Source organism: Pygocentrus nattereri, chromosome 6, assembly GCF_015220715.1.
Source record: "Pygocentrus nattereri isolate fPygNat1 chromosome 6, fPygNat1.pri, whole genome shotgun sequence".
NCBI classification, from domain to species: domain Eukaryota; kingdom Metazoa; phylum Chordata; class Actinopteri; order Characiformes; family Serrasalmidae; genus Pygocentrus; species Pygocentrus nattereri.
The window spans coordinates 23,279,319-23,302,648 of NC_051216.1; the positions used below are offsets into that span (position 1 = coordinate 23,279,319).

The window sequence follows — 23,330 nt, forward strand, 5'->3', positions numbered from 1 at the left end:
AAGCTTTTGCATAGAACCATGTGCACAAGCCAAGAGCTATTTAGGGGCCTTTATTTTTAAGGCTGTATGTGAGCATGCTCAAAGCTGTACTTCCTGTCTAAGAGAGGGAAAAGGAAAGAGAGAAAGAGAGCAGGAGGGAGATGCTCACAAATGTCTGCACAGTGCTGACAATTGAAGACATACTACTTGATGAGATCTGTGACATGCCATCAGACTGAGCACAGGTGATATAGTCTCACTTCATTCAGTGAAGAGAACAAAGAGCTAAGGGCAGGAAAGGCAATGAGAATCCATATCAAGTAGGCTTTATTGTTTGTTCATTTGTCATTTTAAATGTGAGATGTAGCATAAAAATAGACTAGAATGCAAATGAAAAATGCTCAGCGTAGAATAGGCCTGATAAAATGAACAAAGTTTCTTGATTCCCCTTTCTCACCAAATAGGCTGTTTTAAACACAGCTTGCCGTGATGGTAGATAGGCCTTTTGGTAACACTTTATTTGAAGGCTACCTACATAAGGGCTTCATAACACATTCATAAGCACTGAATAATGTGTTTATGAAGCACTACTTGAACATTTATTAAGTGCATTATAAATTGCGGTTCTCGCAACCTGACATAAGATGTTTTATAAAATAAATGACATTGTACTGACATAATAAGAATAAACATTGAACTTATTTACATCACTAAACATATTTAAAACACTATGCATAACTGTGTCAGCATTCTTAAGATGACATTGTATTGATATCAGGTGAAATATGCCTGGAAACCACCCTTCTTCCCTCCATAGAATGGATAAGATGATGGATGCAATTTTATATCACATCAGAAGGTAGATTATGACAGAGAACCAAAAGGGATAAATACATAAAGGTTGTTTTTACAGTTTATGTGTGAAGTATTGTTTTGCATTCTTCTCCTCTCTTAAACCACATATGATATCAATACAATGTCGTTTTAAGAATGCTGACATAAATAGTTATGTATAGTGTTTTAAATATGTATAAAGATGTAAATATGTTCAATGTTTATTCATATTATGTCAGTACAATGTCATTTATTTCATGAAACATGTCAGGTTGTGAGAACTGACATAAGCACTTAATAAATGTTCAAGTAGTGCTTCATAAACACATTATTCAGTGCTTATGAATGCATCATGAAGCCCTTATGTAGGTAGCCTTCAAATCAAGTGTTAAGGGATAGGTGAGAAGAGCTGGGTTTGCTGATTAGAGCTCATTATTATTCATCTAATTTCTCAGCTATACGTTTAAAACCCTAAGTAGTCCAAAAGCCAGCATAAGCTCTGCATTATTAGGTCTGTTGGTCTGTTTATACACTATTTCTCTGCAATTTCTCTTTGTAAAATGTCAAACTGTTAAGGAATGGCAGTTTACAAAAATAACTGATGCCAATAAACTAGCATTAGCCAGTGACTATCTACAAAATACTATTTTAACTTTTTTAATTCACTCAGCATTAGCTCAGTACTAATGGGGCAGTCACATTCTCAGCTGTGATCATGTTCTGCCTTTGAACATCAGCAAAGAAACTAATGGCTCCTTTGAAGCTCAGATGTTAATCTCAAGCCTTTCTTAACAGAATGATGTGTTGATTATAAAACTGGTAAATAAAATACATTTACCTTGATAATGTCAGTGATGTTGACTCATCAATGTCGGCCTAGTTCAGATTCATTAGCAGTTTGGATTCGAAGTCTTTAACCTCAGAGTGAGAGAGGTCACTAAGCTGCGTTTTAAAAGCTAGGCTGCAGCTGAGAAAGGTGATTCCTCAGTAGGACTGTCCAGGGGAGGCTGCTTGTTTTGTTTGTATTAGAGCATGTAGTAAACATACGGTTTGTATTAAAACGGAATGGTTTTCCAAGGCCACTTTGTCATATCATCAGAAAGGTCCTGTGCACGTAATTTAATGGTGAAAAATACTGTTGATGCGAATAAGATGGTGCTCAGAACCTTGATGTGAATGATGTAATATGTGGCAGGCAAAACAATTAGTTTTTACTGAAATGCTGTTCTGCAAGCTTAAAACTTACTCAGAGCAGGTATATTTCACACCCTGCATTCATTTTACAACCTGTTAACGTATACACTACTAAAAAAGTAGTGGCACACTGTGTATGTCACTGTAATTTTTTCTGGTCTCTGGAAAGAATATGTAGTAGTTGGTTTTGTCTGCCAGCATAACTCTTGAACTTCCCCTGGATCAGACAAGTGCGCAGACGTTTATGGGCAGTAGAGCGGGAAGGACACCCGTAGCGTCTTGGAAATTCTAGGTTGCATTTCTCGGCTATATTCGAGGAATCCTTCTGATTGGAAAAGTCTTGGATGACACAGAAGTCTAGAAATGAACCCACCTGGACCACAGCCCAGTTTTTGGATCACAGCTGTAGTCGCAAAGAGTGCTGGTTATACCTGCACACTGTATAATTATACTGCCATAACAGCAGGCCTTTTTTAGTCCTTGTGATGTGGCTGTGCTCTTGGTTACTTTTAAGCTGAATTAGTTAAGAATAACTTGGTCTAACTGTAAGATGGTCAGAAGTCAAAGGATACTTATTTTGAAAACAAAATAAAACCTGAGACTATTTTATGTTCAGTTGAGAGCAAAGTTTCCAGTTCTACACATTAAGGCCCAATCCGATTTCTTGTTTTTATCCCTACCCTTTGTTTTTGAGTGTAACCCCCCCAAAATGGAGTTACAAGGAGGTAGGGGTTGAAATCTTCCCCCTATGAAATGGGACAATCCTTCAAGAACCAAATACGTCATCAGTTGTCGTCAGCGACTTTTACGTGAACAGACGAGACAAGGTTATCAGGCCATTTCCAATATGCCGCATGCAGCTGTGGTGATCTCACTGGTGTGTCACATGACAGGACAGGTGAATCATATTTAAAATAACCTGGAAAAAATAATCAGGATGTGTTTTCCTGCTTTGTCTCCACACTATAGCAATAATGGTATATCACACTGACATTTACCATTTATCTGAAGGAGACTGAAAAGCAGGGGCTTCAGTTTTACTCATCAATCAATCAAACGAGTCACAGAACAAAAAAGAGCATGAACAAAAAACTACATGACTTCATTAACAGCTACTCGCGCTGCTCTGTAGGCGACCCTGCTGGTCTGCAGTGACGGCAGAGGAGGGGAAAGTTCAGCTCCTCACTGCTTAAATACATTTATTCAGTTATTCATCATCGCCACCAAGAATTCTTCGGTGATATGAAACTGAACTTCGCTTTCTAATCGCCAGCTTCATGATCAAATTTTCCCGTTCCACCTTAAATGGTGCAGCAACCTCAGGTCCATTTAAGGTGGAATGGGAAAATTCGCTAGGTAGCGACCAGACGTCAGCGTACTACTGGCGATTTTTATGCATGTTATGAAGGAAATGACCATAAAATGCTATTACAAAGGTTCTCTTACAATACAGCAGCTTTTTAACAGAAAAAACTTATATCTATGTGTCTCTTTGGTCGCTTGTGCAGCCATCTTGCCGATGATTCGCAGGGCATTCTGGGAATTTTCTCATAACACTCCGTTTATAGTGAGCCTCTGAAAAATCTCAGTTTGAAGGGCCAAATAGCCCTAACACTTCACCCTACCCCTCCGTCTCAACAACAATCGCAACAACCCTACCCCTAGACGTGAGCGCGCCAAACAGAGGGGTGAGACTAAGTGTTAGGGGCAAGGGGTGAAATGGGATTGGGCCTAAGTGTGCTTTGCTTCATCCTATAGGCACCATACAGGCATTTGTGTATTGTGCCAAATACATGCCTTCTTTCTTTGGGAATTCAGAGTATTACAGAGACAATATGGACATTTGTGTTTTCTAGCCTATATGAACAGTGGTTTACTGAAATCTTAATGCCCTGTGATTAATGTTAGCGCTCTTACGCACTATAGACTTTTACAGTCAGTATAGCAAAATGAGCTATTGATTTGTAGAGTTCTGATAGACCACTTTTATGACCCTAGTAGATCTCAGGGTTCATTATTTGTGATTTAGCAAATTTCAGAGCTGCTGATCATGGATAAACTTGGTCATTTTGTTTTGAACTCCGAACTAGACATAAACACCAATCTCCAATTAACAGGCAGACAATAGTTTATCCCTGAATACAGACACATGCACATCACTAGCATTCATATTTGGTTGCTGTTCATTGAATAGCATCAAAATTCTGACATCCAACGTTGGACCAATACCATGAGTTACATCATATGTTACTCTTGCAATCGATTTTTCATTATTTTAAAATAATATTTGTGTCCTATCATTTGCATTTATGGGACTTGTCTTAAAGAAGTACTATCGTACATATCTTTATCTTTTTCTCAACCTCTTTTTTTTTTTTTTTTGAAACCATGCCAAAGCATTCCCTCTAGGAGCATAATGTTCAACTCTTTCACAGTGTTTCCAGATGATTTTGGGACTTATTACATTGCACATCTTTAGAGAGGCTATGAAACACTCATAGTTCTAATCAGCATTGAATTTACTACCCATTTGTTTAAAAATGGCTTGTGGAAACTTGCTTAACTCCATCTTGAACACCAAAGTGACTATAGTCTTCTCCAGAACCTTTTTATTTATTTACCCTTGTTGGGCTCTAGGGTAGTTTTCTCTGGGCTGTATTTAGTGCTATGTTTAGCAAGCATGATATAATTTGTAGGTGGAGAGCGTTTAGGCTTGGTCGGTGCTGACCACTGGGAGCCAATTAAAGAACAGGTAAAGTAGAGTTCCGTTAGGCTTCAAGTGGCTTTACTAGCAGATTTACTGAATATATATTTTGTCAATTTTTCCTTCTTGGCATTTCTGTATATTTCAAATGGGTTCAGTTGTCACTCATGATACATAAAATAAGTGTATGCAAAGCACAGAAGTTTTGATGATTAAGACAGTTACAGTGACTAAGGAGTGGTTTGCGTTTATTTTTACTGCACCGGCACTCATTTTTTCCTTCTCATTTTTCCTTCTCTTTCTTTTTCTGTCTCCCCCCACACACTTATTTCCCTCTGTCTGTGTCCTGAGATCAGAGGTTGAACTCCTTCTCTTCTGATTTATGATATAATTCAAATTCAGTCCACCAGTTAACTACTGAGTTGAAATCTAATTTACCCCTGACCTTCTGTATTTCCCCCAAGCTGCAGCTAAAAGCAGTGGACAGTTAGCCTCCTGTGCGTCTGCAAACCATATTAGGGTACTCAATGTCTATGGTGTCCTCCAAACATAACAAGGAGCCTACATGGTCCGAATATTCAGTTTCATTAAAGCCTCTCAATTTGAGCATGTCCTTTAAGCAGATGTCTTTTTGATGGGTTTTGGTTACTGTCCTGTGTATATGCAGATATGTTTGGACAGGTTGTGGTCGCTTCACATCCTATTTGACTTGGATGGTCACACGTCAACTATCTGAATGGTTTTCTCGCTGGACTAATAATAGGGCAGACATGACTTACTGCCTCAGAATACAGTCTACTATCTCATAATCTCTGGGGTGTTCTGTTTGTGTGCATGTATGTGTGTGTGATTCGATATCAGTTCAGTTCCATGCATTTCTGTCTGGTGTGTATTAGGTTCATATACCTCTAATCAAAGCACCATCTACATTAGAATCTCACTGTGTGCTACACAGAGGCTGACTAGACCCTGTGGTTGCCATGGACCACCAGACTGTAGACATTTTGGTTGTGTGTCTCTGTAAACATACCTTATACCGAGGTAGGAAATAAAACAAAGGGGCAGTTTTTTTTTTGTCACAAACAAATTATTAACAATTCATATGAAAATTCAGAAGCCACTTGTTTTTGTCATTTTGGATTGGAAATATAATGGCTTTATTTGTGCTGTAAATGGTGTGATCCTTGGTTCCTATCACCACCACTGTGAAGAAATCAAGTTAGTTTCTCTACAGTGAATCACTTCACATCAAACCTCTCTAAATTACTTTGTTTACATCTCACCCGGTGAATTATAGAGACATTTCAATAATCTGTGGAATTGCCTTTAGAATACTAACTCAAATTTTATAAAAATGATTGAAACACTATATTTAATTGAAAATAGTACAAAAAAAGAACATCAGATGTTGAAGGCTTTCCAAGCAAAGATGTTAATGCTTAGCTTTTGTTACTGTGTGGTTCAATTTCTTTTTAGTGATGGACCAATTTAGAACTAGGACAAAAATACCATGATGTGCAAGAGGCATAGACTGTTGATATAGCCAGGATCTGATAAGGATGACCACTCCTGTTTGAAAACTTTGTACCTCTTTTCTCTAACTGTGCCCCTATGATGAGGCTGGAAAAGACAACATCCTGAACACTCCTCTGCTATTCCCATGTTCAGCACATTAAACATCGCTTTAGAAGACTATAGAGAAAAAACGAAAACAGTCTAACAGCTGAAAACACAGAGATGATAGCATAAAATACCAAATACATTTATCCACATAAAGATATAGGATATGGTTTTAAACTGTTTTTGTCTGGGGGGGGGGGTAACTCTGATCTAAAACTTATGATCTAAAGCAGCTAAATTTAGGGTCCTTATTTTATGGTGTTTGCATATATATATCAGTTAGAACCAGCTGTGTGTTAGAGTGGGATGGTTTGATTATACTTAATTATTTCAGTCTATCCTAATCCGCTGAAGGGTGGAGTACAAAGAGAGAGAAGGGAGCATGGGAGCAGTAGGGAGAGCCAAAATGAGAGAGAGTGAGAGAGGAGGAAAGGCAGAGGAGGGGGGTTTGAAGCCAAGTGTTGATGTTGACTGCAGTGTTTTTGGGGAGTTCCATGGTGCAGATGTGTAAAAGTAGGGCAGGAGGAAAAAGGACAGGGGTTGTGTAAGAGCGGAAAGGGAAGGAGCACTTGTTTTCTTCACGTTTGGAGTTTCAGCTAACACGTGTGGATGCACTGCAACAGTCCAAACACTCCAGTGCAAAATGGCTACGTTGGGAGACCGATATGTTACCTTCATCCAAATCACAAAGAAAAAATCGGTTAGGCTTTGGTTGCAAGCAGCCCAAATGCAAAACCTTTTACATTAAAACAAATGAAAAATGTTGGTCTTAGTAAATTACAGAAAAGATGTGGTGAGACTAATGTCCTTTTTTGTGCAATGATTTGATGACTGCACTAGCGAATGAGGCCTTCATCACACTGTGCTGATCAAGATGTTTGACAGTGTAATTGGGCCAACTACACCAGTAGAAATGAGATCTGTTTAGTTGGTTGAGTAAAACATGTACATCACTCTTCCATCAAGTTTGATATGATCTTGGAATTTTTGATGTCTTCTTCATTGTAATTGTGACGCTTTTAGACTCGGTCACTGACCAAGCAGCATATCAACAGTACTTTTTATTTATCAAATTATGCTACATTGATTGGACTTTTTTTCCTCATTTATCAATACTGTATTTGAAATCATTGCACTCTTAGTGCTGAACCAGGCTTGTTCATACATAGTATACTTTTTAGTCCACAGACAGAGCTCTGGGCAGAACACTATGGAATTAAAATGTGTTGATTGTGTGTTTTTACAAAGAGGACAGGTGGCAATACTCCCTATCCTCAAAGCAAATCGCAGGAGTTCCATTACATTATACCCCCACGTGTCTGCTTTAGTCATCTTTTACCCTCTACTTCAATAGCAATCCCTTGCATCTGTTACCTTGGGTCACTGTATGACTTTTATGAATTGATGGGATGTCAGTGATGAATTAAACTACAATAAACTAAAGCCTAATAATAAATGCTAATAATTGCTTTTGGTGGTAGCATGCTGAAATGCTGCACTCATTCCTCTATCTGTACTCTTTAGTTTCTCTGTTTGCTTGACAGCACTGTCACCGTTTTTCCTCATTTGTTTGTGTCCCCACAGAATTCCATGAACTTGCCTCCAGACAAAGCCCGGTTACTGCGGCAGTATGACAATGAGAAGAAGTGGGAGCTCATCTGTGACCAGGTGAGCAGCTGACCTTCATCATTTTACTCTACTGTTCTTCCAGTCCACCTGGAAAGAAGCACATGATGTGGGTAGTAGAAACATTTATTGCAGATTAAGGCTACACAATATGGATGAAGTATTAATATTCATCTATTTCAGTCACATTAGGTTAAATTATATATGATTTAACTTTGTTGTCCACAAAGGATAGTGCCACTTTTGAAAGGTATTAAAAGATAGGGAATTTTAGGTCTGAAGAACAGTAGTATGTTGAAATGGACAAATATATAAATTCTTTTTTATCTGTTCAAGGTTTCTTGTGATTTAAAGCCCTTAATATTACAGATGGGAGGTCAGGGTTTGTTTCACTGTTCATTTAGGAACACTACCTCTAAAAATATTTTGGCAAGAGTCCTCATACTACACCAGCACATACTATACCAAAATTCATAAATATAAGTACTAAATGTGTGTTTTATAAACAATCTATTCCCGTACACCACTGAAAACCTGACACCTGCTGCTTCATTGTTAGATGTAAATGAAACTACAGAAGAAAAAAGCTGCATGTGACTGACAGACTGACATTATCTATAAATATCAAACTTTGCATTCCTTGGCTTGGTATTATTTGGTGGTGCTTTTCTATTGAGATTTTACAAGCTTTTTCTGTGCAATTGATTGAGTACAACCAAAGATAGCTGGATTCACTAATAAGAAGGGATATCTCAATGTCTTTGGACTTGTAATGTATCTGAATATGTGATTGGTTAAGGTACTGACAGCACAAAGTAAAACTGTTGTGATTGATTAGGGGCTCATTTGCATGTTGCAAGGGCATTGTTGCCAATGCCAATATTACAGTGAGATTTAACCAAGAATATACTGTGCAGCCCTTCTGCTGAAACTGTGCATGCAATTATTCTTGTTATGTGTAAAGACACAGCTGGTCTTATAACTGCCTGTTACTGTCCCAGTAATCCATAGTTTGACCTTGACTGGATGCCTCTAGACATAACCAGGCATTTTGCTTTCCCAGATGTTGAAGGCTCACTACGTTCTTATTAGATAAGCAACTCTTAATCCACTTATTGATATTTGCATGGATAAGAATCTGTCATTTAGTATTTTGTGAACCTCGTCTGAACTGAACTGTGTAGCTATATTGATTTGCAGGTAATCTGAGAAGGAAGGCCATGCTAGAAGCATATGTCTGAATTAATTGTGTCTGTATGACAACAGTTTTGAAATTGTAAGAATTTAGAAAAAAATTAACTGAATGAACAACGAGATCGAGGCACTGAGAATGATTGATTATATAATGACTAAAAGAGACTAAATTAAATCACCTTAATTACTGGTTTACCTCTAGTGGCTGTGGTGATTCTGGAGCTCATCATGGCAAGTTTGAGACACTTCGTCTCAAGTTATATTATTATTATGGCAACCACAGTAACAAGTCAGATATTTTTAGCTGCTCAGCTGGCAGTTTTGTGTGTTAAACTGCAAAAACCTCTAGCTTTATTCTTTAGTATATACGTCTGCAAACAGACTCTGCTAAAACATGCCTTCAAATGACTACATTTATCGTACTATCAGTGTATAGGGCATGAAAAACTAATGCTAATATGGCATTCCATATGACCTGAATTCAATGACATGGTAATGGAGCAAGTTGGGGGCCTTGGCTCAGGATCTTACAGAGGACTGTCCTTTTTCCTGTTATTGTGCACTGAACCTTCTGCCAGTGATATCTGTGGAGTGTCCTTTAGCAAGGCCAAACATACAAAGGGAATGCCTTATCCACAGATTAGAATTCAAATTCTCAGAACAGAGTTGAATGTAAGTATATTTTGGTTTTAGAAATGTTGTTAGACACTTAGGAACATGTTGCTCTGTTTCCATGAGACAGCTGGAAAGTTTGACCGTCTGTGAAATTTACAGTATGACATTCTGTCATTGTATTTGAATGTTGCTGAAGGTTCGTTGTTCTTGATATCAAATTTCAATTAAACTGCCACAAAAACACCACAGACGGACTGTCAATACTACTATGGGCTGTTGGCTCAAGGCCAGATTATTCTCTTGTATAAAATGTAAATTAGCTTTCTTTTTTGCTTTTGATTAGTTGTAATACTCTCAGTATTTCATGGCATGATTACTGATCCAGAGACAGTGGCGTTATCTGTTTCCACGTTGGCAAGCTGTTTGAGTATTCTCTCTGAGTGCATGAGAGTGATCCAAACCCCCACTAATCTCCCTTAGGAGAATTTAAAACGGTTTGTGTGTCTGACCTAAAATCTGCTTGGCCATTTGGTCAGGGTAGCTGTGCGTGTGCGTTGAAGGGTGAGATGGCACTATTAGAGAGCATAAATCTGCTCTCCTTGCGTGCCTGGCCTTGTGTGTTCCTGTGCAAAGAAAGACATATTACCTTCAACATAAATCAGTGAAGTTGCTCATCACAAACTCATACTGAGCCACACTGAGCTTAATGTCCAGTGACCACGGACTGCAGAGATGGGGACTCGAGTCGCATGTTGACTGACTTTCGTCTTGACTCAGACTCCCTCTTAAATGACTTGTAACTTGCCCTGAGGCTTAAGATTCGTGAGATTTCAGCCTGAGGGAAAAAAAAGATGAGCAAAGGTGATCAAATTAGGATTGCATGTCATTTGTAAAACAAGTACTTGAGCTAGCACAACAGCTAATTTAGCTGAAGTTTTAGCATGTTACGGATCACATTCCTTTAAAACCTCCTAAAACATCAGCTAGATTAGCTGTTATGCTAGCTAGCTAGCTCGCGCAGTCAATATACAAAGTACAGAGTAACCGACTGTTTAAAGTTGTTTTACCTCTTTCTTTTAAACACTGCATTTATGTAGCATTGTAGTTCTGTCCTTCAGACTGAAAGTTTTTCCATGAAGAAGGACTTATTTGAAGCCATGTCGAGTTTTGACAGGGTTTTATTAAAGAGTTGTGTAGAATGCAGTGGCAGCAGCTAATAGCACAACTTCATTTCTCTTCTAAATACTCCAGATTTGATTCGAACTTTAACTCCAAGCGCTCAAGACTCGACTCACATGAAGCATCTTTTGAAAGTCTCTGCACCACAGCCAGTTAAGCTGATTTTCATAGCCAGTTAGGCTATTAGCATAGCCAGTTAGTCCAGTTGATAAACTAACACAACAAAGCAAGTGGTTTTCTGTCAGGTGTCACTTCCGATCTGTTGAGGAACAAAGGGTCAGGAATCAATGATGATATCTATGATGTGAAGAACTGGTCAGCAAAGGCTTGTGTCTCTGTGAGATGTGCCTCAACTCAAGCAAGGCAACAGCACTGCTGTAGAAACACTGCTGTAGAGAGAAAGGACTGAATCGAACGTCGCAAGAGATTACTAGATGAGCGGCGTTGTTCAAGTGCTCTTGAAACGGCAACCAGTTAAATCGTTCCATGGTGAATGACCGTCCACATGATCATCCACTTTGCATGCTTCAGGCCCTCTCACTCACCATGAACTCCCCCAGCCTTTCACTCCGTCCACTCTGCATCATAATGCTTTTATCAGGCTTTGCGCTTAGGCACAGGGTTAGTGTGTCAACAGCAGCTGCCTTTAATACAGCCTGACTGTAATTGCAAAGATCTCATCACGGATCCAGCTGTGTCTCACACGGCTTGTTTCAGTGAATGGAGGAAGCTGCAGGTGTGAATTGGATTTCTTTTAGCTAAATTAAACTCTATCCTGCCTGATTGTTTGAATGTATTCTAATGTTACTGTATGGTGTTTTTACTGGCTACAACACATTTATTGTCAGAGGTGAACAAAGTACACAAATCATGTGCTTGAGTTAAAGTAGAGATACCCAAGGTAAAATATTACTCCAGTAAAAGTAGAAGTCCTTACTCTAGACCTCAACTTGAGTAAAAGTACAGAAGTATTTGCCTTCAAATGTACTTAAGTATCAAAAGTAAAAGTACTAAAAGATTAATTATGGCTCTAAAGTCCTGTTATTATTTTTGTAACAAGACTCACTTCATGAACTCATTTTAGGTGAAAATCCTCCAGTGTCTCTCTTGGTAAACCAGTCTTTTAATAGAACGTCATTAATTAGTGACGCTGACGTCTATTAAAATGATCATAAGCACAAAACACTGAAGGTAAACAGTTTCCATCAGGGAGAACCGAGTGGCTCTGAAATCACAAAACAAGCAAAGTTTCAGTTTAATATTACTTTGTAAATTAGTTACAAGTTGAATAAAAACTTGCTTTAAACTCAGGATCACCAATGAGCTTCCTTTACTGTACTGAGCTGTAGGTCTCTGTTCTTAAACTAACCCAAACTAATTTACTATAAAATGAAATGGTGTCTGTATGAATTCAGAAAAAAAGAAACGTGCCAGTCACGACTGCATATGTGGACATATTTCTATATTGTGGTCTATTTAGACAAAGTTAGGTTAGTTCATCATTTATTTTGAACAGACTCTCCCAAATTTTTACGCTGCTGCACTGACATTGAACCGTGTGCTGCACTGGATTGGTATGACCAACATGTCAAAACAAGCTCAGAACAAAGTGACCGCTGTGCTCTGATTGGTGTTCTTGCTTTGCACTTCTTTTGTTTTGACATGTTACATTTTTATACACACAGAAACCAAAAGGAACGACAGATTTCTCAAAGTGTAGTGGAGAAAAAGTAAGATATTAGACTTTGAAATGTAGTGGAGTGAAAGTAAAAAGTCGCCCAAAATGGAAATACGTAAGTAAAGTACAGATACAGAAAAAAATTACTTAAGTACAGTAACAAATTACATTTACTTAAAGCAGTGTCCACCACTGCTTATTGTCCAGATAAGTGGTTTAAAATATTTGTTTAGGTGCAAAAATCTTTGTACAGTTCTGTGTACAAAGTGTATATTGTGGCGTTGACATAGAGGAAGACACAGGGGAGGCCAATATTCTATGAAAAATGCTCTTTATTAAACAGCAGGGCAGAAAGGCAGATACAAAGCACTGAACTCATGGGGGAGGTCACCACTAGCCATACACTTCACCCTCTCAGTGACCACCAACCCACAATAAGTAAAGCCACTCCCTGACACAGAACAACACAACACATACCACAAACCTTTGACTGACAAACAACAACATAACATTTATGTTTTTTTTTTTTTTTTCGAATTCGATCAATGCCTTTGATGGTGTCAGCCAGTTGTCTGAAAGTGGTAGTCTAAATGCAAAATCAAAACAGTATGGTATGCCGTTTGTACATAGAATATTTTCTTACTTTCCCAGGAAAGATTCCAAGTGAAGAACCCTCCTCACACATACATCCAGAAGTTGAAGAGTTATCTGGATCCTGCTGTCACAAGGAAGGTAAGTTTTGATTTGAGATAGAATTTTACGTCCTTCTCTTCACTGCTGTCCCGTCTGGTAAAAGACCTGACCACAGAGCAGCTCCAGGGCTTCAGTGCTCTGCTGTTATGGAGAATCTCATCAAGCTTGTTGGTGATATGCCAGGATTGTGTTTAAGGGATGTGCCTGGCTGGGATAAACAAGTTAGCAGACACACAGAATGGCTCCAGACAATTTGATCACCAGCCACACCACACCAGGAGCACAGGAACAAGACCAAATGTGATCTCTCTATCTGGAATGAAGAATGGCATCTTAGCCAGCCCAGATCTTTTGTGATCATGTTATTATTCACTTCACAAAGCTGTTCATTTTGGTTACAGAGAAAGTAGTTTCCTCTTAGTGAAAAGTTTTATTTCCCCAAGGAGAATAAACAAAACTAGTACAAAATCTTGCTAAGATGGTTGATCTTTTCTGTGAATAAGGATGGGAGCACAGATACATGATAAGCAAAGACTTAAGAGAATGAGAAACAATTGGAGGTGTCTAGGCAAAGGAGGGAAGGGAAGTAGGCTGGGGATCCTCACAAATCTTCTGAGATACTTGAGAAAAAGCAAAAGAACCAGGAGTTGCAGTATTTACAGAAGGTGCCAAACTAAAGCTTATGGTTTAAGAGGCAAATAAAAGCTTTGTTTCCCATGTAAAACCAAAGCTGGTCAGAAACCTGGGGAAGGGTTAAGTCCAGGGCTGTTAACACTTAATGCTGTCATGGCTACAGGATTTAGCACCATATGCTCGAGGCTGTTTATCTAACACAGTCCACTAAGCTACACTCTAGTGAAGTCAAGAGGCTACTCTTATTAAAGCAGTCTGTCATGGTGTGGTATACGGCTCTCTGCAAGAACTCTTTCATTTTGCGAATGATTTTGAGGTTTGTTTTCTCTCCCACTGTTAAAGAGTCATTAAAATGTAGCTGTAGTGAAACTGAAGCTCTGAGAAAACACCCAACCATCTTGTACATGAGCCCGCCTCCTGGGTATTACACACTCCAACTGGAGATCTCATGGCCCATCCCAAGGCCAGAAGACAGAGAGAGAAAGAAATGGATTGAGAATGAAATAAAATGAAGAGGGAGAAGGAAACGAGGGAGCTGAAAGTGGTGAATGGATAGAGGAATAAGGAATAGAACAACAGATTGTGCAATTTGAAGGCCACATCAGAGCTGCGTAACTTTGATTAGACCTGGAAAGCAACCCCTCTTAAAGGGCCAGTATAATGTGTTTTTCCTTGAGGCCCACTAATATTTTTTGTGTTTGTATGTACTAAAATTGGTCATGATCCATTTTCTACTACCATTTTCAACTTCATTTTATCCTTTAGAATTAAACAGGCTGCTTTTGTTGCTATACCAGTAAGACTGTCACAAGGTATAAAAGGTAAAACACACTCCCTAGAACTTCAGTATGAATGGGTGGGGTTAAACTGCCCTTGGTTCTTGTGACATCAGAGAAACGATACATCCAAAAGTGCTGTTTTTGTAGTTTTGCTATGTATGGACTGGGTAGTAAATGGTATGTTTTGAAACTTTAACAGTGTTTACATATTGCTTCAAACTCCTTTATTTAAAAAAAATGATATCACCCTTTAAATGGAAGGCTTTCTTAAAAAAAAGAAACAAACAAAACTGTCTGTGTATCTAAGTAAAAAGCAGAGTATAAAAGCAAACTGTTTTAGCAAAAGAGGTCAAATTCTTCATACTTCCTTACAGCTAGTGCTTAGTACAGGATCACTCAACTTACATAGCACACAATTTCTAGCAGATGCCTACTGAAAGTTGAAAGTAGATCCGGAAACAGTCTGAAGCGCTAACGAATGTTAAAGTAGAACAGAGAAAGAAAGAGATGGAAGGACAGAGTTGCAGAGAAAGTGAGTTGGAGAAGAAAATGGAGGCAGTCAGCTGTTTGGAGGACATAAGTGATAAAATAGAGGTGAGAAGGAGACGATGAAAAGAGAGGAACGGAGGGAGAGAGTGGTTTAAGGTTTTACATTCTTGCTCACCCCCTTTTCTTTGCAGCTGAACAATCGGTACTTTGTGTAAAACTGAGCTTGGAGAGCTGCACAGGGCCTTCTCCTAGCTTTACATAGGATACATTCCACACAGCCCCCTTAGCCAATCAGCTACCAGCAGGAAGAAGCTCATTCCAGAAGGTCCTGAAGAATGTCTGAGCCATTGATTTGTTTCCAGTTTCCAGGATGACCCCTCCAGAGAACCTCTCTCTCTCTCTCTTGCTCCTGCTCTCTCACTCGCTCTCACACAGCTGGGAATGCTTAAAGAAGAGTGAACAGTCTGTGTTCCACACATGCATGAGCTTAAAGAAAAAGTTAAACATTTTGGCAATTAAATGACAGTCATTTTTTTCTTTTCAGGAAAAAACACTTGTTAAAGGAGTCAGATGTACAGAGTCCTGGCGTTGACTGGGGTAAAAATACATTCTATTTTGAGGGAACGTTTTGCAGTTTGTACTCATGTTTTCTTTTATTCGTGGCCACGATTTCATAATTTGTTCAATCAATTATCAGTTTCTTCTCTCGTTTTCTTTTAATCGTGCGCATGATTTCTTTTTTTTTCGTGTGTAAACAAATGTAGTAGATACGGGCGGTTTATTTGTTTATTGTGTACAAGTAGACTTAAAGTTCTCTGGAACTGTCTGACAGGTTTTAATGTGCTTATTTAACAGATGAAGCCACGACACAGCTGCTTTTATCTGTGTTTGTTCGCACGTCAAGCTGCAGTGTTGGGGGCCGCTGCACAATTACAGAAGAAATGTTCACGTGGGATGAGGTCAAATTGTTTAATAGATTTATTGGACTATTACAGTTATCAAATAGGTTACTTCACTGTTCACCAAAATAAGCCTTATAGTATATAGGGGATAAATATCTGTATATTTCTAGGTTGGTTTGACATTGAGCTCTAATAATGAGAAAGTTTAATAGATTTATTCTATTAAGTTGTTTATGTAAAATAAAGTTTTTAAAAATGACAAAGAAAAAATGAAATAAATTTGTCTGTCAAAGCTGATTTGACACTGAGGTCAGAATATAAAGGAATATTAATACATTAATTTAATTATATTTGCTGAGTATTAAATAACTATTTAATGAAAACTGTGGACATAAAACTACAAAAATGGCTTAAGTTAATAATATAAACCACATGTCTGTTTCTGTGTGTGTTTAATTTGAGTATGTTGGAACATTGACTCAGCTGGACGCGTGAGCAAAAACAGTGATAAGCAGCTGCATCATGGTTTCATCTCCGTTAAAAACAATAACTAGAATGTGAAGTTTATTGAACGTCTACTTGTGCACAAATAAATGCACACGATTAAAGAGAAAATGCTAGAACAAAAATAAACGTGCACACAATTTAAAGAAAATGAGAGAACTCATCATGGCCACATATAAAAGAAAACATGCATACCAAATGCAAAACATTCCCTCAAAATACTTTTTAATTTTGTCACCGTCCCCCAGGCTTCCGTACAGAGGAGTTTATCTGTACTGTTTTTTTTTTTCCCCTCCTGTATGCAGTGTAGCCTACACTATATTGCCAAAAGTATTCGCTCACCCATTCAGATAATTGAATTCAGGTGTTCCAATCACTTCCATGGCCACAGGTGTATAAAAGCACCTAGTCATGGAGACTGCTTCTACAAACATTAGTGAAAGAATGGGTCGCTCTCAGGAGCTCAGTGAATTCCGGCGTGGTACTGCGATAGGATGCCATCTGTGTAAGTCCAGTCATGAAATTTCCTCACTACTAAATATTCCACAGACATCTGTCACTGGTATTATAACAAAGTTGAAGCAATTGGGAACGACAGCGACTCAGCCACGAAGTGGTCAGCCATGTAAAATGACAGCTGGGTCAGCAGATGCTGAGGTGCATAGTGCACAGAGGTCACCAACTTTCTCCAGAGTCAATCACTATAGACTTCCAAACTTCTTGTGGCCTTCAGATTAGCTCAAGAACAACGTAGAGAGCTTCATGGAATGGGTTTCCATGGCCGAGCAGCTGCATCCAAGGCTTACATCAACCAGAGCAATGCAAAGTGTCAAATGCAGTGGTGTAAAGCACCGCCACAGGACTCTAGAGCAGTGAAGACGTGTTCTCTGGAGTGATGAATCTTGCATCTCTGCCTGGCAGTCCAATGGATGAGTTTGTGTTTGGTGGTTGCCAGGAGAACGGTACACGTCTGACTGCATTTTGCCAAGTGTAAAAGTTTGATTGAGCAGGGATTGGGCTCGGCCCCTTAGTTCCACTGAAAGGAAATCTTAATGCTTCAGCAGACCAAGAAATGTTGCACAATTTCATGCTCCCAACTTTGTGGGAACAGTTTGGGGATGGCCCCTTCCTGTTTCAACATGACTGCACACCAGCGCACAAAGCAGGGTTCATGACATGGATGAGCAAATTTGGTGTGGAAGAACTTGACTGGCCTGCACAGAGTTCTGAAATGATAGAACACCTTTGGGATGAATTAGAGCGGACCTTGCATGCCAGGCCTTCTCGTCCAACATCAGTAGCTATGTTTACATGCAGCCTAATATTTTTAATTAGTAATCCAACTAATAGCTCAATAGGAATAGAATACGTCCATGTAAACACCTCAATCAGAAAAGTGTAGTGGGAGAGTAAACTGGTCTGCCGAGGAGACGAAGTTTGTGCTCTGAGCTTTAAAAGACTGCGGTGGGATGGACAGTTTTTGTTTCTCAGAACGTGATGTCTTCCTCTTGCCGTTTCCTTTATAAGGACATGTGAAGGACGTTTGACATCCGTTTCAAGCAATTAAAAACACAAGCGCACCCAATGGAAACTCATCTAATTCAGACTAGACCACACCACTGTCATGGTGACCTTTACTCTAAGCAATACTCCACAAATGCATGGCATTTTGCATCAGATTACTTGTAGTGAACATGTAAACGAAGATTTTCTATCAGACTGTTGAATAGTGTCTGAATCTGTTATCTGATTGTATTCAGTCGGACTGGCGAAAATCTTTGCATGTAAACATAGCCATTGTCTGAACTCACAAATGCACCTCTGGAAGAATGGTCAAAAATTCCCATAAACACACTCCTGAACCTTGTGGAAAGCCTTACCAGAAGACTTGAAGCTGTTATAGCTGCAAAGGGTTGGCTGACATCATATTAAACCCTATGGATTAAGAATGGGATGTGACTCAAGGTCATATGCATGTGAAGGCAGACGACTGAATACTTTTGGAAATTTAGTGCATGTCTGAGCAGCTTAGCTTGGTCATAGTAAATGAAATGTTATGTCTTCTTGATGACAAAGAAATAACCTGAACAGCTGAAGAGCCACAAAAGTACTTACAGAATATATAAGCAAGCTCATTGTTATTTTGATCAAGAAAAGGTCAGAATCTTTATTGGTGCTTGTTTCTGGGTCTCTGATACTTTGAATGTGCCAAGCTGAAAAATAAGATGGTTATTTGGTTAAACGTAGTTCCCAAAACAAACTTATTCCTACGTAGGTGAAGTGCTAATGTTCTTGTCATCAACAGGTTTCTCTCCAAAACACACGCTTGTTCTGGGATCCTCCCCTCTGAAAGCACTCTGCTTCTTATCTCTTCATGTGCCAAACCCACCCACATAGGGAGCTAACTGCTGTCATAGAGCACACATATGTTTTCATTTCCAACCTCTCAGCTTTTCCTTAGAACTGTTTGTCTTATATTTCGGACTCATATCTGTCAGTGCATCTTTACTTTCTGAACAAGGCTCTCATCTGTTTTAATTTATGAGGGCCATCATTGCACCCAACTACGCTCATGTGGCTCTGATACAGGCATTCTCTCTCACCTACTGATGCAATGATTTCACTCTATAGCATCAACATTTGGCTTCCTTTGAAATTAGTGAAAGATTATTCATGTCTGGCCTGTCACTCAGTTTCCAGTTTGTACTCCATTATCATTAGTATGCCCTCCAATATAAGTTGTGTATGGCTTTGGCTCAGATTTGTGTTGGCAGATGTAGCCCACCCACCCCTCTTCCCAATCTGGTGTGTTGTGTTGGCAGAGTTTGTTCACATGCATTTCACCTGACACAAGATTGGGTCACAGGGCTAACACTTAGGGACTGTAACCTTGGAAACGGCACACAGGATAAGAATGGGCCCACAGTTTAGCCTCAGAGCAGAGAGGCTCACTCACAGAGAAAATGGTTCCCACTTAAACGAGATGATGCAATTACGCAAGCCACCTCTGAACATAAACAGTGACCAATAAGGCTACTCATCCATCCAACTGTTATTTAATTAAACCACTTTAAGACATTTTGGTAATGATTTGAACTGGCCATAACAGAAACCAATGAGTCAGTCTTCGATTTTGCTTGTGCTATTACATGTTTAAGTCATTACATTATTTTACCTGACCGAAGGCTATAAGTTGAAATTTAGTTTTTCCCTCTCTTCATTTTTTCTGTTTAAGTGCTGCAATTCATGATGGAAGCATGTGGAGCAATGAGTTTCTGCAGTCAATGATGAACTTTTTTAAAGACACAGTGGTTTAACCAGCACACGCACACTTTAATATACATCCCTCCATATTCCTGCACTGTTTATTTTCCCTCATCTGAGATGGAATGAGATCATTCTTCTGTGAGCCTGGCCGTACGTCACTAGTGACATACTCCTGATTTAGGAGCCCCAAACCACAGGGGAACTGTGGTAAAGCTTGCATTCTTGTGCTCCCTCATTTCCATTGCTCTGTTCTCACATTCTCTTCTTTTATTCTGTGTGCAGAAATTCCGCCGGAGGGTGCAAGAGTCCACCCAGGTCCTTCGAGAGCTGGAAATTTCATTAAGGACCAATCATATTGGGTGAGTATTTTTTGCATTTGTGTCTGCATATTCCATTGTTCAATGAAACAAGAGGGACATTATCCCATATATATATATATATATATATATATATATATATATATATATATATATATATAAGTAACTAAAGATTTTATTTATTAGTTTAACTAGGGATAGTTTATTAGTTCAAGTGTTTGTTTGACCCATAGTTTCAACTTAGTTAAAAGTATCATATCAGTATTTGAATAGCACAAGATTCTTCTTGAACGGGAGCCCCTAAAACTATATGATTATATATGGAACCTACTCTTATGGCCAGAAGTTAGAAGTTAGCTGCTAAGTTAGGGTGTGTCTGCTAGAGGGGTCCAGCCATAGCTCCACAAGGCTCAGTAGATGTAGCAGCTACCGCTAGATCCAAGTGGTAGTGTCTAGCTCAATGTCCAGGTGGATTAAAGGCTAGTCATGAAGTAGCAACCTAGTAGAATATTTTCTTCAATACTTACCTCCCATTTATGATAGATTATGATAGGGAAGATGCTCTGGCAAAGGTGCTTAAGAGCCTGTGATAGTTACTCAAGTCTGTAGCCAACCCATTAACTGGGATAAGTGTGCTGGCAGCCCACATTTGTAATTAGTCTATGAAAAGGGTATCTGATGAAACTAGTCATAGCAAGCAAAGCTGATAGTTGGCCTGTCAGCAAGAGTGCTAGTCTGAAGATGTTGGTAATAACAAGGAGGTGACTCTAAGGGGGAAAACCAGCAGTGGTAGGATGCCAAAGTAGTAGCCAGACTGTGTGCTGGGCTGTTCATCGGGTTTGAAAGCATAGGACAGCATAGGATGATGATGTTCTAACAGTGTATAAGGGCAGTCCTATCTTTTGTTCTGCCTCAGTGAAAGAAGAGGAGTATTTGTTTTACTGGCTGCCTTATCGCAGGGTGACTTTATCGTTCTAAGGTGCTGATTTCTGTACAGGCACACAAAGAGTATCCACTATGCTTTTCACCATATGTGGTGGTCATTAAGTGAAAGACAGCTGTTCAGTCTGTAGCAAGGGTATAACAGTTTGGATACTATTGAAGTCTTTTGATTGGCTTCTTTGTTGTCTTTGTGTTAGTAGTCAAAACCTCCGTGATCAAAATGTCAATGATTAAAACTAGCCTTCTGAGAGCATCTGATCAGATATGAAACCTGTGTAAAGTGGTGAGGGGAAGAGAGAGGAAGAGGGTTATGTTGTGGTTTCTTGGACCTATTTTGTTGGACGAGTGGTGCAGACCAACTATTGATGGCTGTTCTGGCTCTCCTCAGTGAGCCAGATCAATGGGCTCAGCTTATACATGAAAGCTGTCTCTTTTGGCTCCCAAACGTTTTGTTTTTTTTTTCCTCATTGAATAATTTTCAGTAAAACCTTAGCTACTAATAAAATCAAGTATTGCATTGTGTTTAGGTTTAGGGGGGTTAGATTCTTTAGAAATGTGTTCTGTTACAGACTGTAATTGAGATGTAAATGTAATTGAGATCTAATCCATATTATAAAATGTATAACAGAGGTCACTAAAAGGCGAACCGCGGTCCGAGTCCGGACCCAGACGCTATCCCATGTGGACCTGGACCTATAACTGATAAACTAGGGAGAATTATCTAATTTCAATGCTATTTTCAGTTGCTATTTTAATTGGCGAAGCTTTCCTAGTCATTACCGTATGGCTTTAGTAGCCCAGGAGACCAATCGCGGACCAGTTGCTTGCATTGTAAATATCACACCTAACGCTACTCAGCCAATCAGTTCTGTGCATTACGATGAGCACTGCGACTCCAATAAGTGATGCTCACACAGGAGAGGGACTTAGACTAGCTCTTAGACTAAAACACAGAGGAATAAGTAATCGCTAAAATAATCTCACACTTTGGATCAAATGCAGTATGGTTAAAAAGCTAACTGCTCTCCTGGGACTTCTCATTATTTGTCTTAATTGTTAAAAATCTTTTGTTCATCCTCAAAAGTCAAAAGATCAATCTAGTATAAATCTTATTTTGGGATTCCTCGTCAACAGTAATCATAAATAGAGGGCATTCTGCAAACTCTGACTGGCCATCATTTGTGTTGTTACTGCTAAAACGCCTGTACTGGCTCATCAGGTTTCACATCGGGTCGAGTTTGATGATGGTCATTTGTAGATGCTCCCTTATCAGCTCTCAGCCATTTCAGTCCACAGCGGGTTCTATGAGTTTAAAAAGCATTAATTGCGCACAAAAACTAAAAAGGAGCTTATCGTCTTAGTCACAAATAAAGATAATGTACACGTATTAACATTTTACTCCTTTTACACTTTTCAAAAACTACTGAAGAAAGAAATCATACACCTGAAAATGAAACCTTAACTTTGTTGCTCACAAGAATTTGCTCTTTTTATATGTCAGACTGTTAATTAAAGTCTGCCTTACTGCCAGATCAGTCTGCTGCTGTAGAATCTGGCAGTGTGGAAAATCAGGGTAGCTGACTGACTCGGATATCTTCAGAAAAATGTTGCACATCTCAGTTCTGCCAATGAAAATAAAATACTTACTTAAAATGTCTGTAGACTGGCTGAATAAATGACCATGAACTCTGCTTGTTAGGGAGATTTTTCAGAAGTCTCTCCTGGCAGCAAGACCCTCCTCCCACTTCACCCCAATTAAAAAACTCGAAATCTGCACGATTCATGTAGCATGTATAACAAATTTTGGTGAAAAACCAAAACGATTACCTTTCAATGTAATCCTGCTGGTAATCACCCTGTTTTTTTTACAATGTACCTGTAATCTGATTGCTGCCATACCTTTTTTGCATACAGTTACCTTTTCGTCTGTCTTCATTACATAACACTGTTTCATGCATTTCATTACTACCCAACCCTGAGTATGTTTGTTATACTGAAAATTGAATAGGTCAGTAGTACTAACAAGGCACACTTGGACATGCGTCTAAGAATTACATGAATACCGCCAAGCAACAGTCTTGGAGATAATGAGTGGGCAGCACTAAAATGTTCCAAGGAGATCTAGGAGGAGGGTCCTGTGATTTTCAGCATCCTGAGCCCAACCCATTCATTTAAGTCTTA

General features: G+C 39.1%; 1 protein-coding gene across 8 annotated transcripts in view; it reads left to right on the top strand.

Moving 5' to 3' along the window:
• Window positions 1–23,330, top strand: part of fmnl2a (formin-like 2a) — a 78,923-nt gene that overhangs the window by 20,967 nt on the left and 34,626 nt on the right. For all 8 annotated transcript variants that reach the window (XM_017692410.2, XM_017692414.2, XM_017692416.2 and 5 more), the window contains exons 2-4: window positions 7,916–7,999; window positions 13,275–13,355; window positions 20,173–20,249. In XM_017692410.2, coding sequence (XP_017547899.1) covers window positions 7,916–7,999; window positions 13,275–13,355; window positions 20,173–20,249 — 242 coding nt within the window. The remainder of the gene's footprint in view (window positions 1–7,915; window positions 8,000–13,274; window positions 13,356–20,172; window positions 20,250–23,330) is intronic.